Source organism: Gymnogyps californianus, chromosome 2 (assembly GCF_018139145.2).
Source record: "Gymnogyps californianus isolate 813 chromosome 2, ASM1813914v2, whole genome shotgun sequence".
In the NCBI taxonomy this organism is placed as follows: Eukaryota; Metazoa; Chordata; class Aves; order Accipitriformes; family Cathartidae; genus Gymnogyps; species Gymnogyps californianus.
In genome coordinates this window covers 35,007,888-35,021,672 of record NC_059472.1, presented here as the reverse complement: position 1 = coordinate 35,021,672, position 13,785 = coordinate 35,007,888, and the positions used below count along the sequence as shown (strand labels likewise).

At 36.9% G+C, this 13,785-nt stretch overlaps 1 protein-coding gene across 3 annotated transcripts in view; it reads right to left on the bottom strand.

Annotated features, from left to right (window-relative positions):
- STAU2 (staufen double-stranded RNA binding protein 2) overlaps nucleotides 1–13,785 on the bottom strand; it is a 173,003-nt gene that overhangs the window by 36,339 nt on the left and 122,879 nt on the right. Inside the window, exon 14 of one of the 3 annotated variants that reach the window (XM_050890764.1) lies at nucleotides 13,251–13,301. The exons of the other annotated variants lie outside the window; for them this stretch is intronic. Coding sequence (XP_050746721.1) covers nucleotides 13,275–13,301 — 27 coding nt within the window. The 3' untranslated portion in view covers nucleotides 13,251–13,274. Of the gene's footprint in view, nucleotides 1–13,250; nucleotides 13,302–13,785 lie in introns of those variants that run through there. 3 annotated transcript variants of the gene reach the window in all.

The window sequence follows — 13,785 nt, the reverse complement described above, 5'->3', positions numbered from 1 at the left end:
GGCATGTATGGATTACAGTCATTTTACAATGTCTTAGATTGTTTAATTATTCAGAACAACTTAATCACCAGTTTTTCCTATTCAGCTGCAATACTTCTGAAACAAGCTAATACTTATAGATTAAAGCGGTGTTCCGGATGAGTAACTAGAGTCCAAAAACTTTATGGTGAAGATTTAGAAAAGGATTAGCATGAGTAGCTGTGTCAGTGCTGGTTGACTTTCAAATACCTACCCATGGCTTGATTTTTCAGAAAATATTTGCTCAGTTCTGAAAAATGAGTTTCTCTGATGACTTTTTTTTAAACTGAAGCATCTACAATCACAGGTCACTTGAAAATCTATTCTCTCTTCCTACTAACGCTTTTTGATAACTACACTTTTTACACATCTAACTACCAATAGTGAAACAGTGAAGAGAGAGTTTCTAAAAGTGAATCTTGTCAGCAAATAAATCACTGGTATGCCACTTAAATAACTTCACTCTTGGCATGCTAAAGTTTCATGCTCTGATAAGATTTTGGCATGATCCTTTAATTATTCTTGCAAAGAACACAAATAATTAAATCATGAAGCACTCAGTTTTCTTGGTATTGTTCCCAATCAAAGACAATATGACTATATGCAAAACATCACTACTGCTATTACAATGTAAATAAGGCAGTAAAACCCTAATAAAGAGATAAAAAGTAAATCACTACAGCATATTAACTCTGCAAAAACTAAGTAGTCAGCTTCATCATCCCCTGAAAACAGGGAATAATATAAACTGCTTTAAAATGCCTATATAAAGGCTAAAGAGGTAAGCGGCTTTCCTTATGGAGTTTCTCAAACTCTCTTCTACAGCACAATTGGCTTTGTGTGTGTTTGGGGAAAAGGGGTCCAAAAGCTTTGTGAATTATTCAAGAAATGTAGAAGTATTACAGAGGACGTGTCCCAGAACACTTTGTCCCTGGCTCAGAGCCTCTGCTCAGCAGCACAGACTAAAGGAAAGTATAGTCTGAGGCCCTATAGTTGATGCCTACTGGTGATTATTTTCTTTGCACAGATCTCCAGCACCCGCTCGGTTTCTTCCTGTAAGTGCCAGTGTAGGTGCAGAGGAGCAGTCTTCTCCGCGCAACTTCTCTTTCACCATGCTCTCTCTTTCCATTCTGATCTCTCTGGACACATGGATTAGGCAGAAAAGGCAAACGCTCCAGGCCACAAACTGTTCTGTTCATGCCCGTAAGTGGGATGCACACATGCAAAATTCTGGGTTATGAGTGAAAGTCACCACCTACCTGTTGCTCTGACACCATTGTATAAATTCTGAACAGGGACTATGGTACAGAAATAGATATAAATGCTTAGTGTGTTCTCAGAGCCAGCTCTGGGCAGCTCCTTTTTCAGCTAGAAACTTACCCGAATTACGTGTCTGAGATAACTAACTAACTCTGCTGCTATGCCATCTTTCTGCTGCCAATACAGCCACAGCCTCTGGAAAGGAACTGAGAACTGAGGCTAGCAACCTAATATACAAGTATAGCTTATTTCATAGAACTTCAAGCACTTGATTATAGATAGTCCATGAAACTGTAAAACCGAAGACTGAAAAACATGGAGGCACTGGCTATGAGATTGCCTACGCAACCTTAGTATGGTCCTTTATGTATGTGCAGTATGGCGCAATCTTTAAATACACACTCATTCCATTCCTGTCTAATGCCACTCACAAGATGGGCATATTCAAAAGAGTAGCTCTTTTCCAAACTTGTCCCACCACAAACCCAAAGTTTCATGATAAAGAAAGCAGCAAATTGTAAGGATGCCCTGGAAAGCAGCAGAGCCCACTAAGTAGAGCACTGTACCAGCGTTTATACTTCCAGGTTTGCCACTGGCATGGTGGCTGACTTTTCGCAAGACGCTGAGCATTCTCATCCCTCACTTCCCTATTTGTAACATAAGCAGAATGAGATCAGCTTTCTTGGTAAAGTATTTGAGATAGATACACCAGTAAAAAGGGACAGGCAATAAGCAGGTCTCTCTTTTGAAAAACAGGAGTTACACACCTCATACAACTCTCCCTTTTCAGTGGAAAGACTGAAAAAAGCTCCACACCTTTCAGTTTAAACAAATCTAAACATTCCTAATCCTTGGATCGCACCTGGAACTATTTATTACCAAGATCTGATCCTGTGATGGGATTAGTTCAGCCTTAGTGTTACAGTAACTCCACTGTGGTTTCACTCTTGTAACAGGGAATAAAAATACATACTTCTGGAGTTATGTTTCATATTAGATGGTGAGCATATTTGTATGAGCCCTCATTTTCCCATTCAGCTTCAGAGGATCCCATTACAGAGTTTTGTATGGTTATTTTCTACTTCTGCATTGGGTCAAGCTTTCCCCAGGGTACACTTCTAATTCATGGTCGTCTACATTATTATTACCCTTTTGACCTAAATGATTAGCCAAAGTTTGAGGCCCTGAGGGCTGTTTCTATTAGGAGGAGAAAATTATGAAGTCAAGCATCTTTTAGGCATATCTAGTTAAAAAACCACCTCCAAAGTCACCCACCCCCAAGTTTCCGCCCAAGGAAACTTCACTCCTGTTTCTTTGAATGCAGGAGATGATACACAACAACAAAAAATGTCTGCCATCCCTTCTTGAAGCCTTTTCAGCCAGCACTCAGACCTTTGTGGGACTGTCATAGTGCTTATCTAATTCTTTTATTCTTAATTTCACTTTCTTTTCCTCCTTTGAGTCTTTTGCTATGCTTTTTCTCCTCTTCTATCTGTTTTTCTTTCTTTTGCTTTTCTCCTTCTCTTCCAGATACACCCAATTTCCATAGAGATTAATTTAATATCCAGTCATACCCTTCTTCCACCTAGTTCAAATGCCTGCGTGTCCCCACATATGCTTTTGTTTCGGGAGGTGAAATGTGCCTGAGATGAGGGTAAAGGCTGCTATTGTTTGAATTACTGCTAGCATGAGCTTACCTGTTCCTTAAAGGAAGGATGTAACGTTCACCAAGTTCCATGGTATTTCACCCAAAGATGCATGCCACAAGTTCATATTTTTGGAATGCTGTGGAGACCTTTCTGGTTTGCCTACATACCTCACTCAGCTGGCTCCAGAGTCTGCAGTCAAACCAACACTCCTGCTGGTTGTGCCAGCAGCGTGAGCGAAGGAAGCAGTCCTGTCCTCCCCCAGCCTCGTCTCCCTCACTGCTTGCAGGATAAACAGCTGCAATAGCTCAACGGAAAGTGTGGTAGAGGGTCAGGAATGAGAAGCCAGGAGTGGGGGAAAGGCAGAATGGCGCTTTTGGCATTGGTGTCAGCACATCTGGCTTGAAGTATTCATCAAACTAGCCTCATCCATTGAAATCTCCCCGAGCTTTGTGCAAGCAGAAATGCTTGTATAGTAGATGCCAGTAGCTGCCAGTTCTAATCTGAGAATTTGAATAGGAATGGTATGGAAAAGCTCTGAATTTTTAAATTGTGGCAGTTACATAGAGTAGCATAAAAGGTCTCAATGCTTTCTACCTGCCATATTTAAATATCTATCCAAAGGTATTAGAGAACATAACAGGAAACGTGCTCATGATGAATTCTACCTTGATCCTGCACAGACACGAGGGGGTTTTGGTATTTCACAGCCTCAGCAGCTGGAACCCTTAAAAATTTTAAGAATGTAGGAACCTCCAACAGACCGCTGTGAAAGAGAAGTACAATTTACGGAGTGACTTGTCCAACGTTAATGGTGGCATCTGTGGCACAGCACCCTTGTGCCCATATCCCCATCTCCTAGCCCATCTGATCACAGTGCTTTCTTCACAATGGGAGTCCAACTATTATCTTCAAAGGGGAAAACCCTGTGTGAGTAAGCTGTAAAAATAGCTAGAGAGAAGCACATCAGAGAATGCCTTGCTATTATTTCCTCTTGCAGATGCACATTTTCAAATAAATCTCCGGCATCAGTTCTTGAGGCAATAGACGCAGCATTCTCTAAACTACTTAAGCAGTTGTGCTATACCTATAACCCCAATCTATAACACAAATATTAAAGCTGGAAAAGCGTGCATAAAATCTATATTACCACATTAATCTCAAAAGGACATTTGGCTAATATAAAATTCAGCATCATCTTCATTGATGGTTCGGGGAAATAAAGTTGTAATAAATTGCCGCAAGGCAAAGTACTAATGATTGAATGAGGCTATGCAATTAAGATGTAACTTTTTAAATCACCTTTGAGGTTAAACGTAGAAGAATTATGAGTAAAAGGGCAATTAAATGCCAGACTTTTCAATCTAAGGTCTCCTCATCAAAGATTCAGTTACCTAAATTGTTTTTCACTATTTCAGAGGAAGAGCTGGGTGTAACAATATTTCATCCCCCACAAGAGGAAGTAAAGAATACTCTTTCAAACAAAAGCATTACCAGGCTATCAAAATCTTTACAAAGAAAAATAAACTAATCAAGATTGATCTACTAGGGCTCTCAAGTTCCCGAATTCCTAAATGTTAACATTAGGTTATAAAAGGGAAAAGAAGTGCAAAATGTAGCCATTATCATCTTCATATCACAACCTCGAGTAATACATATCTTAATGAAACATGAGTTGCATGAACAATGTACTTGATATTTCTATAACCTGTAACTTTTTATATAATTTTACATGCTATGTTTAAAAATACTTTCCTTCTGAAATCTTTTAAGATTTATTTTTGAGGAGAAAGATGGATTCACTTATGCTCTGATCCTGCAGACCCTTACATATCTGACTGACTTCAGTGTATATGATGTCTCTATTGAGTAAAGCTATTCAAATTTAAGTGTATTCAAGATTATGAAGCCCATTTAAGTTTTCTTCAAGGGACACAGGAAAAACCTAATACTTACTGACTGAAAAATTAAACTAGCTGCAAACTACAGTTGTGCATGAAAATTATAAAAATATGCTTTGTGTGGTATTTAAAATAGTAACCTTTTTTCTACATTTCCTTTCTCTTTCCATGTGACAATGTGCTCATACATTGGTATAAATCAATATCAGAATTTTGTATTGTCACATCATATTCTATCCAAAGTTTCCAAGGCATGTTAAGATGCAGCAATTTAATAACCTGGCTTGTTTTGTGAGGTTTTGTGCCTCTGTTTCTAGCAGAAAAAAATGGGGGAAAAGGAATATAAGAAAAGAGGTGTCTCCCCCAAGATCAGTAATATTTCTATTACTGCGCTGTAAGAATTAGACTACTATATCCGCATCATATAAACAAATAAAGACCACATGCAATTTTCCCTGGGCAGAATGAAAAAGGGAGAAAAGAAAGAAAAGAAAGAAGCACATTTGACAGATGCTAGTCACATCACTTACTACACGTCTGGAAAGCCCTTAGAAGGCGTATCTATTCCAAAATAACTAAATAAATTAAAAATTCACACCAGTTTGTTGCAACAGTTCACAGTTTTTATTTTAAACTAGGAATGTGCTATTTTGCTCTAACTTAAAATAGCCATGCACAACCCTCCTTTAAAAAAATACCACACTGAAAAATGTTCCCTTAAGATACACAAGACAAAAATGATTCTCTTACTGATTGAAGTGAAACCAAAGTATCTCTAATTAAAAACTTATTTCCAGAGTGGATAAAAGAGTTTAGGAAGATGGGAGAAAAAGAAGTATATTCAAATGTGGTGCTTTTCACTTTTTGCAAAATGTACATCTTTATCTTCTCTTCATTTACACCATTAACCCTGTTGCAACTGTAGCGTACAAGTTTCATTGTGCATCGGTTTAAACAAGTTACGTTATTTACTGCTGCCATTCGCATCAGAGTAAAAAATCTGTTCTCTGATTTTCAAAAAACTTACAAGCCTCCTCACAGAGCTGTTTACAATGGCCTTTCCAGCTTAACATTTCTGAGATATGTAGGCAGCTTTCCTGACACATGGAAAAGAGTGCAAATTACTTGTGTATTCAGCATCATAAAACACAGTCAGTGATATAAAAGCTGAAAATGTGCATACCAGCTTTTTATTGTGCGTTTACAGCCCAATTCAAGTTTATGAACAAAGTTTCATTAAAAGTTGAATTATTGCATATTGGGTATGCTGGCATTATATTAACACTAAACAAAAAACCAGAATTTCTATTTGCTGTATGCAATCGAGCTTCTCTACATACATCTGTAATTTTAAAAAATTCCTCCTGCTTCTGCAACAACCTTTGCTAATTTTCTTCAATTTTCTGCTCCACTAACTTAAAAGTCATTTCCTTAAGAAAACAGATGACAGACAACCTGAGTGACTGATTATATTGTGCCATCACTTTGTTTTTTCTCTGAGGCCTTCGTTTAAGAGGATGGATGTTAGTGTAAATGACAGAAAGGGGAGCTTCGCATAGGATTTCATTTCTGTTCAAAGACAAGCTAATGCAACCTCGCTGAGGTGCAATCAACTTGACAAATGGATGCTGTGCAGCCCTGTGCCTCCCACTGAAACCCGAGAGTCTGATTTACACAATATTCCCCCTGTAAACGGAGGGAAGCCCAAATTCCAATCAGACTTAACGCTGCTCGGCTGTATAATGGGTTGATCTGATAATTCCTCCCATATAATGAAATCTGATAATAGTGGGAAAAAATACATCAGAGAGAATGGAATACATTAATGAACTTGTAAAAATACACTTAAGTCTTAACAGATTTAATAAACAGAGGAGGGATGGCTCAAACCGGGAGTCTTCAAATGTGGTCAGCAGTTCTCGGGTTTAACAATGAAGCTGACTGAAAATACAGAGTTTCTATTTACAATTGACTACATTCACCACACCTTTTTTCAGATGGCCAAGAAAAGAAAAAAAAGCATTTAAATATCAAAGTAAGCTTTGTAATATGTTTACATGTCTTGCCTTGTTCTGTTTCCCCTTCAAACTAAACTAATTCTATGATACAAGCTGTTTTCTCAGGGAAATGTGAGTCAGATAGAAATGTTTTGCTACCCAAGAAACAGCGTTTCATTTACTAACTGGAAAAAATAGGAAACACTTGCTTTTAGACTTTTAAGATTTTTTTGGAATTGAAAAACAAAGACAATTCTATTTCAAAATGCTTTTCACAGAAGTTTGACAGCTGGCACAAAAATTAACTGAATGTTTACACTGGCAAAATGTCACAGAAATGTCTGTTAAAATCAGTATTTTTTGTGTATCATAATAAACTACTCCGATTGTCATTGTTCTCTACAAATAAACATTTTGCCTTAGCAGCTACAATTGTGACCAGAAGCTGTTCTCACACATATATGACTTGAGCAGTGCAGGATTTTTAGGGTTTTATTTACTTTGCTGTTGTCACAAATAAAAGAAAAAAAGAAAAAAACTTATGCAAACATTTCATGCTGAAGTGAATGGATTTCAACAGCTGCTGATTTGGTGACATCGAGAACCCCAGTGGAGATGTCCTGCTGAATTAACGTCTTGGAAATGTTAAAAAGAAACTTCAAACAGCCCTTGTTTAGCAGGCGGTCGAGGCTCGCTCTCGGTGGGGATCATGTGAAGACTAGCAGAGCAGTCACTCAGTCATGAATCAGACTTGTCAATAGTTGCCTATTTTCTCAACAGGTGTCTCAATCGCATGCCATAATCCTTCCCCCCATAGGCTTCTGTTTAACAGAAATCGCTGTCGCACAGGACACTGGTTTTGCTTATATGAGACATATATCGATTTCTTAATAACCAGCTCCCTCCTACAGTCTCTACGGAACTTTATACTTGGTACAAACACATCTCTCTCGCCCATGTGAGCTGGCAGGGAAAGTATGAGAACTGTAACACGGGAGCGAGGAAGCATTTAATCCTTTGTTATTGCTGCAGATAAGCACAGCAAACACCAAACGATCATCCGCTATTTTGTCAGATAATTATGAAATGCTATTATATTGAGGCACCCTTTGTGAATCACTATGCAGTAATCACTTGGTACTCGGACAGAAAAAGGCATCACTGACATAAAAGATCTTACTGTAAATAAAAATGTAGGGAAACGTTTCCTATTAACTAAATAAAAAATAAAAAGTTTAAATTAAAAACCCAGGAAGCCATTTTCAAAAAGATTTTTTTTTTCATAACTAACTTTCAATCATGAGTTTTTACAGCATTTTTAAAAATAAAATTAATTTTGTTAAGTTTTGAAATCCTTATTTCTTTTATATGACTCATATATACATGTAACTACAAAAGTAAATTAAGTCCTATGGGTCACAGCTGTCAGAATCCTGAAGAAATACAAGTATTCACAGAAAATTTTAAATTACATTCAGTTTTTACCCTATTAAAAAGTGTTTATCTCTATGCTTATAGCTATGCTTTGTGAGCCACATCAGTATTAAGCAACACAACAAAAAGATTTAGAGAAATTTTTCTTGGCTTTTCCGTCAAAAAGCAACAAACCAGTAAATATTCCACAACACTTACTAAGCTTGCACAAATTATATAATTGGTGGTGTGAATTAGAACCAACTTTGTATCACCAAACTACTCTGGGCTTCCTGTTGTTACCTTTGTTTTCCAATTTTACCTATTATATGTACACAAAATACTGATGATCTGAAGTAATCTTTTGTACTCTCAGGCCAGTCTCTTCCTGCGTCAGTGGAAGGAATACGTTTGTAAAATAATGTGGGCAGGTTAGTAGCAGCGTGCTTCGCTTTTATAGTAACAGCTCCTGTAGAAACTACGGCTTCCACATGACTCGCAAATTAAACATAAAAGGAGATTTACCAAAAAATATACTAGCTTTATGCAATGTTTTGAGATCATAAGCCCCCTCGTATCAGACTTTATAAAAAAGTTCCCTAAGGAAGGTAAACTCTCCAAATGTAGCATACAATTTAATAATTTCCAAATACCTTTGAAATTCATGTCAAATGAAGTTAGACAGTAAAACTGGTACAGTTTGATCATTCCAGCTGTATGTCAAAATTCTTCCACATTGTTGAATAACATGAAAGTGCAGCACCAGTTCCTGTCACCCTCAATTTAAAAACTTTTGATATACTACCTCTGAGCATGGAGTTGTTTAAATACTATCTCTAACATCAGTAAACTGCATGTACCACCTGCATCATGACTTGAATTACTGAAACACAACACTACACAATTAAAGAGATCATCTCAGATTTCAGCAGAAAAAACATTGTACTGAAGAAATTTATATCAAAAGAAAACATTTTAAATATATTTCAAATGTGAAATATAATTTGATTGTGTATCTCATGAACACACAGTTTATTAATTTATACAGGATACACCACAGTGACAAGTTGTTTTAAGTACGTTGATAGATGCATGTAGTCTGGGCCAGATCTCGAAAATGCTATGTAACTGAGTGACTTTACATACAAGTAATCCCTGTGAATTAATTTTAACTACTCGCATAAGTTCTTTGTAAATTGACATATAATTTTTTGTAATTTCTGTAAGAATGAACATAAAATATATACATTACTTCCTACGTTGTACAGACAGCATGTCAGTATATTTTTTTTGCTCTGAGGTAATTTGTAAGAATTTTGTTCCTACTCATAGCCTTAATTTTATTTTATTCAACTTTATATAAGTATTTTGACATAAGAATGGATTAATCAATTCATTTCAACAGGACTGCTCAGATGTACGCTGCTTCCTGTGCATTTGTAGACAGAACACTTGCATTTTTTTAAGATTTATTTTCTCTGTAATTTTTGACACTATGTAGGGATATTATGCAGAGAATATGCCAGATGATTATTTAGAGAACACAAATACATCCTCAGCAAATGCAACCTTTAATGACATTTACTTACGAAACTCGCCAGGCACTGATTGATTGATTCTGAACAGGAGCCCAGCCTCATACAGACCACATTCATCAAAAGCATCCTAATCATACCAGCATATTAACATTTTGAACTTTACTGCCAGTACTCAAGGAATGCAACTCATGAAATAATGAAATTTAGGGGAAATATTGAATCTTGTTTTCTATATGTAAAGACCCCTGCAGAACTGAATATTGGAAACAAATTTGTTGTAAAGACCTACTTTCAACACAGATAATGCATTCTTGCTGCATTCTCTGCTTTCTCTCTAGCAAAGAATTGATAAAAAAGCAGCTATTTTGGAGCAAACCCCTAATGTTGACATGCAATCATTGTAAAAATGGAACTTTCAACAGGTAATCTACAATGATGCAAGTTCCATCTCATTCAGATGCAGCTCATTTATTCCAGAAAAAAGGACAGAATTAAAAAATGGAACAAACTGCACTAGCAAAAGTAATGTAAAGGCTGCAACAGCAAACCCTTAGACACATAGTCAGAATGATATCAAGAAACAGCAAAGTGTTATTACCAGTAGAGACAGCATTAATGTTCTAGAACTTGACCATGCTTAGCTCTAAGCTCCAAAGTTTAAAAGGTATATTGACAGATTAGATGGTTCTGAAAAAGAGTTAGAAGAATATGGTGAGTATGTAAAATCTTCCCTGTATTTCAAGACTAAAGAAGCTTAAGTTATTCTGCTTATGAGAGAAGGTGTAGGTAACCTAACAGTGGACCTGCAGTACCTACAATGAGAGAGATTTGCAGGGAGACATCTCAAAAGTGACAGACAAAGAGAAAAACAAGTTCTTGTAAAAGGTAGAGGAAGATCAGACAAGAAGAAAGGCGCACAACTTCTCTCAGACTGCAATAGGGTTAGAGTGATATTGAGCCTTTTCTTTCTTCTGCCAGACAAGGAACATAATGGAAACTTCATCTGCAAACTCTAAAACATTGTCTTTAGCAAGTTTCCAGCACCAATGCACTACACCGGCATACTCGCAGTGTCCATTTCAAGACCTGAAAGGACTTTTCTGACTTCTTCGTGTAATAGAAACCAAAGCATGTTACCTGGTTATACCACTCTTAGCTGGCAACTTGGCTTGTACTGCTTACCTTCTAATTTCTACTTGAAATGGAGAATGTGATCGGGAACACAGAAGTACATAACATATGCCCTAGAGTCTTGTTCCATCTGATAAAGACCATCCCTGTCAAAATTGCACTCCTGCTCAAACCATCAGTCAAATACCAGTCTTTGATACTCTGGGCTGCTGTTCTCTCAGTTGTGAAATGATTTGTGATCTGGAACAAGGTTTTAGAAGGGAGGTCTAGGAGAGAAGTATGAGGCATTACCCAAAAGGAGACCTATGAGACACTGGCTCTTCAAGATACAACCCAGCACACGTATCTGTTCTCAGGACAAGGGCTGTGAATTCCTGTGATTCCAACAACGAGCCTTTACTTTTCTATACTTCACCTTTTTTTCTAAAACCATGAACAAGTTTTTCCCCTTCAGTCACTTTTGGCCAGCAGGAGGCAATGGGCAGGCAAGTACCAGCTATGACGACTTGTAAAGGAAAACAGAAAGAGCAAAAGGGAGTTCGAAATACAAATTATTCATTCTACTATAGAAATTGTGATATGGCTGGAAACTGCAGCTTTCATGCAGTTTGGACATTAAAAACTAACTGTAGGAACATCAGTTCTTAGTATGAGTGTGTTTGGAGAGGCCATGTTTTACTCTCATGCACTTGGACAAGATCCCAGCCAAAACAAAGATGGGATACCAAATCCAGGCAATGTAGCTACGTTTGGTATTTCACCTCAGATCAACCTCCATTCACATCAGTTGAACTTGCATTTCTGGCCTCTGTACATTTGCACAGACTGATCATCAGGTAATCAAATGGGACAACTCACACGCAGACCTACAGGAGTACGAAAGTCTTTACAGTATCAGGACATTTGGTCAGAACTTCTTAATGAACTAGTGGTGGGGATACTCATCTGGTATCATTATAAACTGAATGGGTAAAGCTCCTGCAAAAGATAAAGCATGCATCCGTTTACAAGCTGTGGGTGCTCTTTGTTTCTCAATACTGTAGTTTAAGGTATCTCAAATCAGAAGTCCACAATTAGAGGGTATATTTGAAATGTAGCCTTTAATTTTTCTCTCGAGGCTTTAAGTTGTACTTTAGACTTTGGATCACAGTCCATATTCTTTTTGAAGCTTCGTGATTAACCTTTAACTTTACTAAAACTGTTCAGATATCATGAGCGCTACTATCCTGTTACACACGGCACTGTCCTTAGGCTGCTGATGGAACACATCTTGCCTAAATATCTCAGTAAGTGATAACCTTTGAAACAACTTCTGGCGGGCTGTTACATCAAACTGTTTCACACTTTCTCATGCTTTCTTTCATTAAAAAAGTCTTTCAAGCAAATAAGAATATATTCCTTCTTTTTTAATCTTACACTTTACTTTAAAATGCTACACTTTTTTATTTAATTGAAACAGTCTTCAGTACCTTTTAATCACTTAGCTTTTTTGTCTAAAGTTGAAGGTTAATTGAAAATAGCCAGTTTACTCCTTATCGCTTTTCTCACTTAGTCATGATCAGAAACAAGATGTTTCTTAAGATATTTCATAATTTCATCAAATTCCATACTTCCTGTTTTTCCAACTGGTTTCAGTACTGTTCTCGTCATTCCACTGCTTATTTTGTCACATTTCCCAAGTCTTACTATAACTCAGTGCTTGTTATATTGCTGTATGTTCTAGAGACTATTTGGATATGAAGCGCTCTTGGCTTGTTATCCTAAAAGGCATATCTTGTACACAGAAAATAATCTGCTTCTGAAGTTAACACTTAGCTTGCTACTCTTCCTTTCAGTGACATTCATTGATATAAAGAGTAACTGTGACAATTTTATTTGGTCGCTGGCTTAATACAAGTTATTTTGGGTTTTGACAGGTAAATAAAATCCTGCTGTTTTCTCATGACTTGCCAACACTGTTAGGATAGGAAGATATAGGTCCAGACATATTAAAACACAGATTCGTAAGGCAGATGCAGTATGCCCTAAAAAGTATATTAAAGCAGTCATTTCTCTAGCTGAAGAACTAAGACACATTGCACTTAAAAGGAGTGTGTTGAGGGGCAAGTGTGGACATTCACTGCCATGCTGCTCAGCTGACTCTTCAAGAAGCTCCCTTGCTGCTAAAAATGTATTCATGAACTTCCCTCAACAGTGCAAGTTACTTTCACAAAGCAGCTCCAGCCGTATGAAAGCTGTCAGCTTTTGCTTTTATTTTTCACATTTCATTACATCTGTTAAAACATTTGTTAAAGAGCAAAACTGAGAGTCCAAATTGCAAAGTTTCTTTAAAATCCCAAATACTGTTCTTCACTGAATGTTGGTCTTGTATCACTTAACCCTCAGAAACACTTTGACCTGAAGAGAGACACAAAGCCATCAGAATTACGAAGGTTGCAGCCAAAATTTTTATTTTTTCAGTACACTATGCATACTTCTTTTACTCTGATTAATAATTGCAGCAAAACGGAGTCTTTGAGAAAAGAGGATGAATTTCGACTCTTTCCATCTACATTTGTCTCAGGTGATACCTTTTCTAAATGCAAAATGATTCATTTAAAAGTATAACTTTCCCTTTCAAATGAAAATATATATTGTCCCAAACACAATTTCCTTACACTCTATTAAACACAGACAGGGATGGCTAGAGGCTACAAATCTTTAGGTTCTCCACTGATGCATAAACTAAACAAAAAAGACAACCTTACTTGTTTCAGAAAGCTTTATTAGAATAGGAATCTTTGAAGAGAAACACAAAAGATTCTAATATGTTTAGATTTTATAATGTAAACAACTAATTTAATGCATCACTAGCAATATACAATAGTCGCCATCTTGCAAC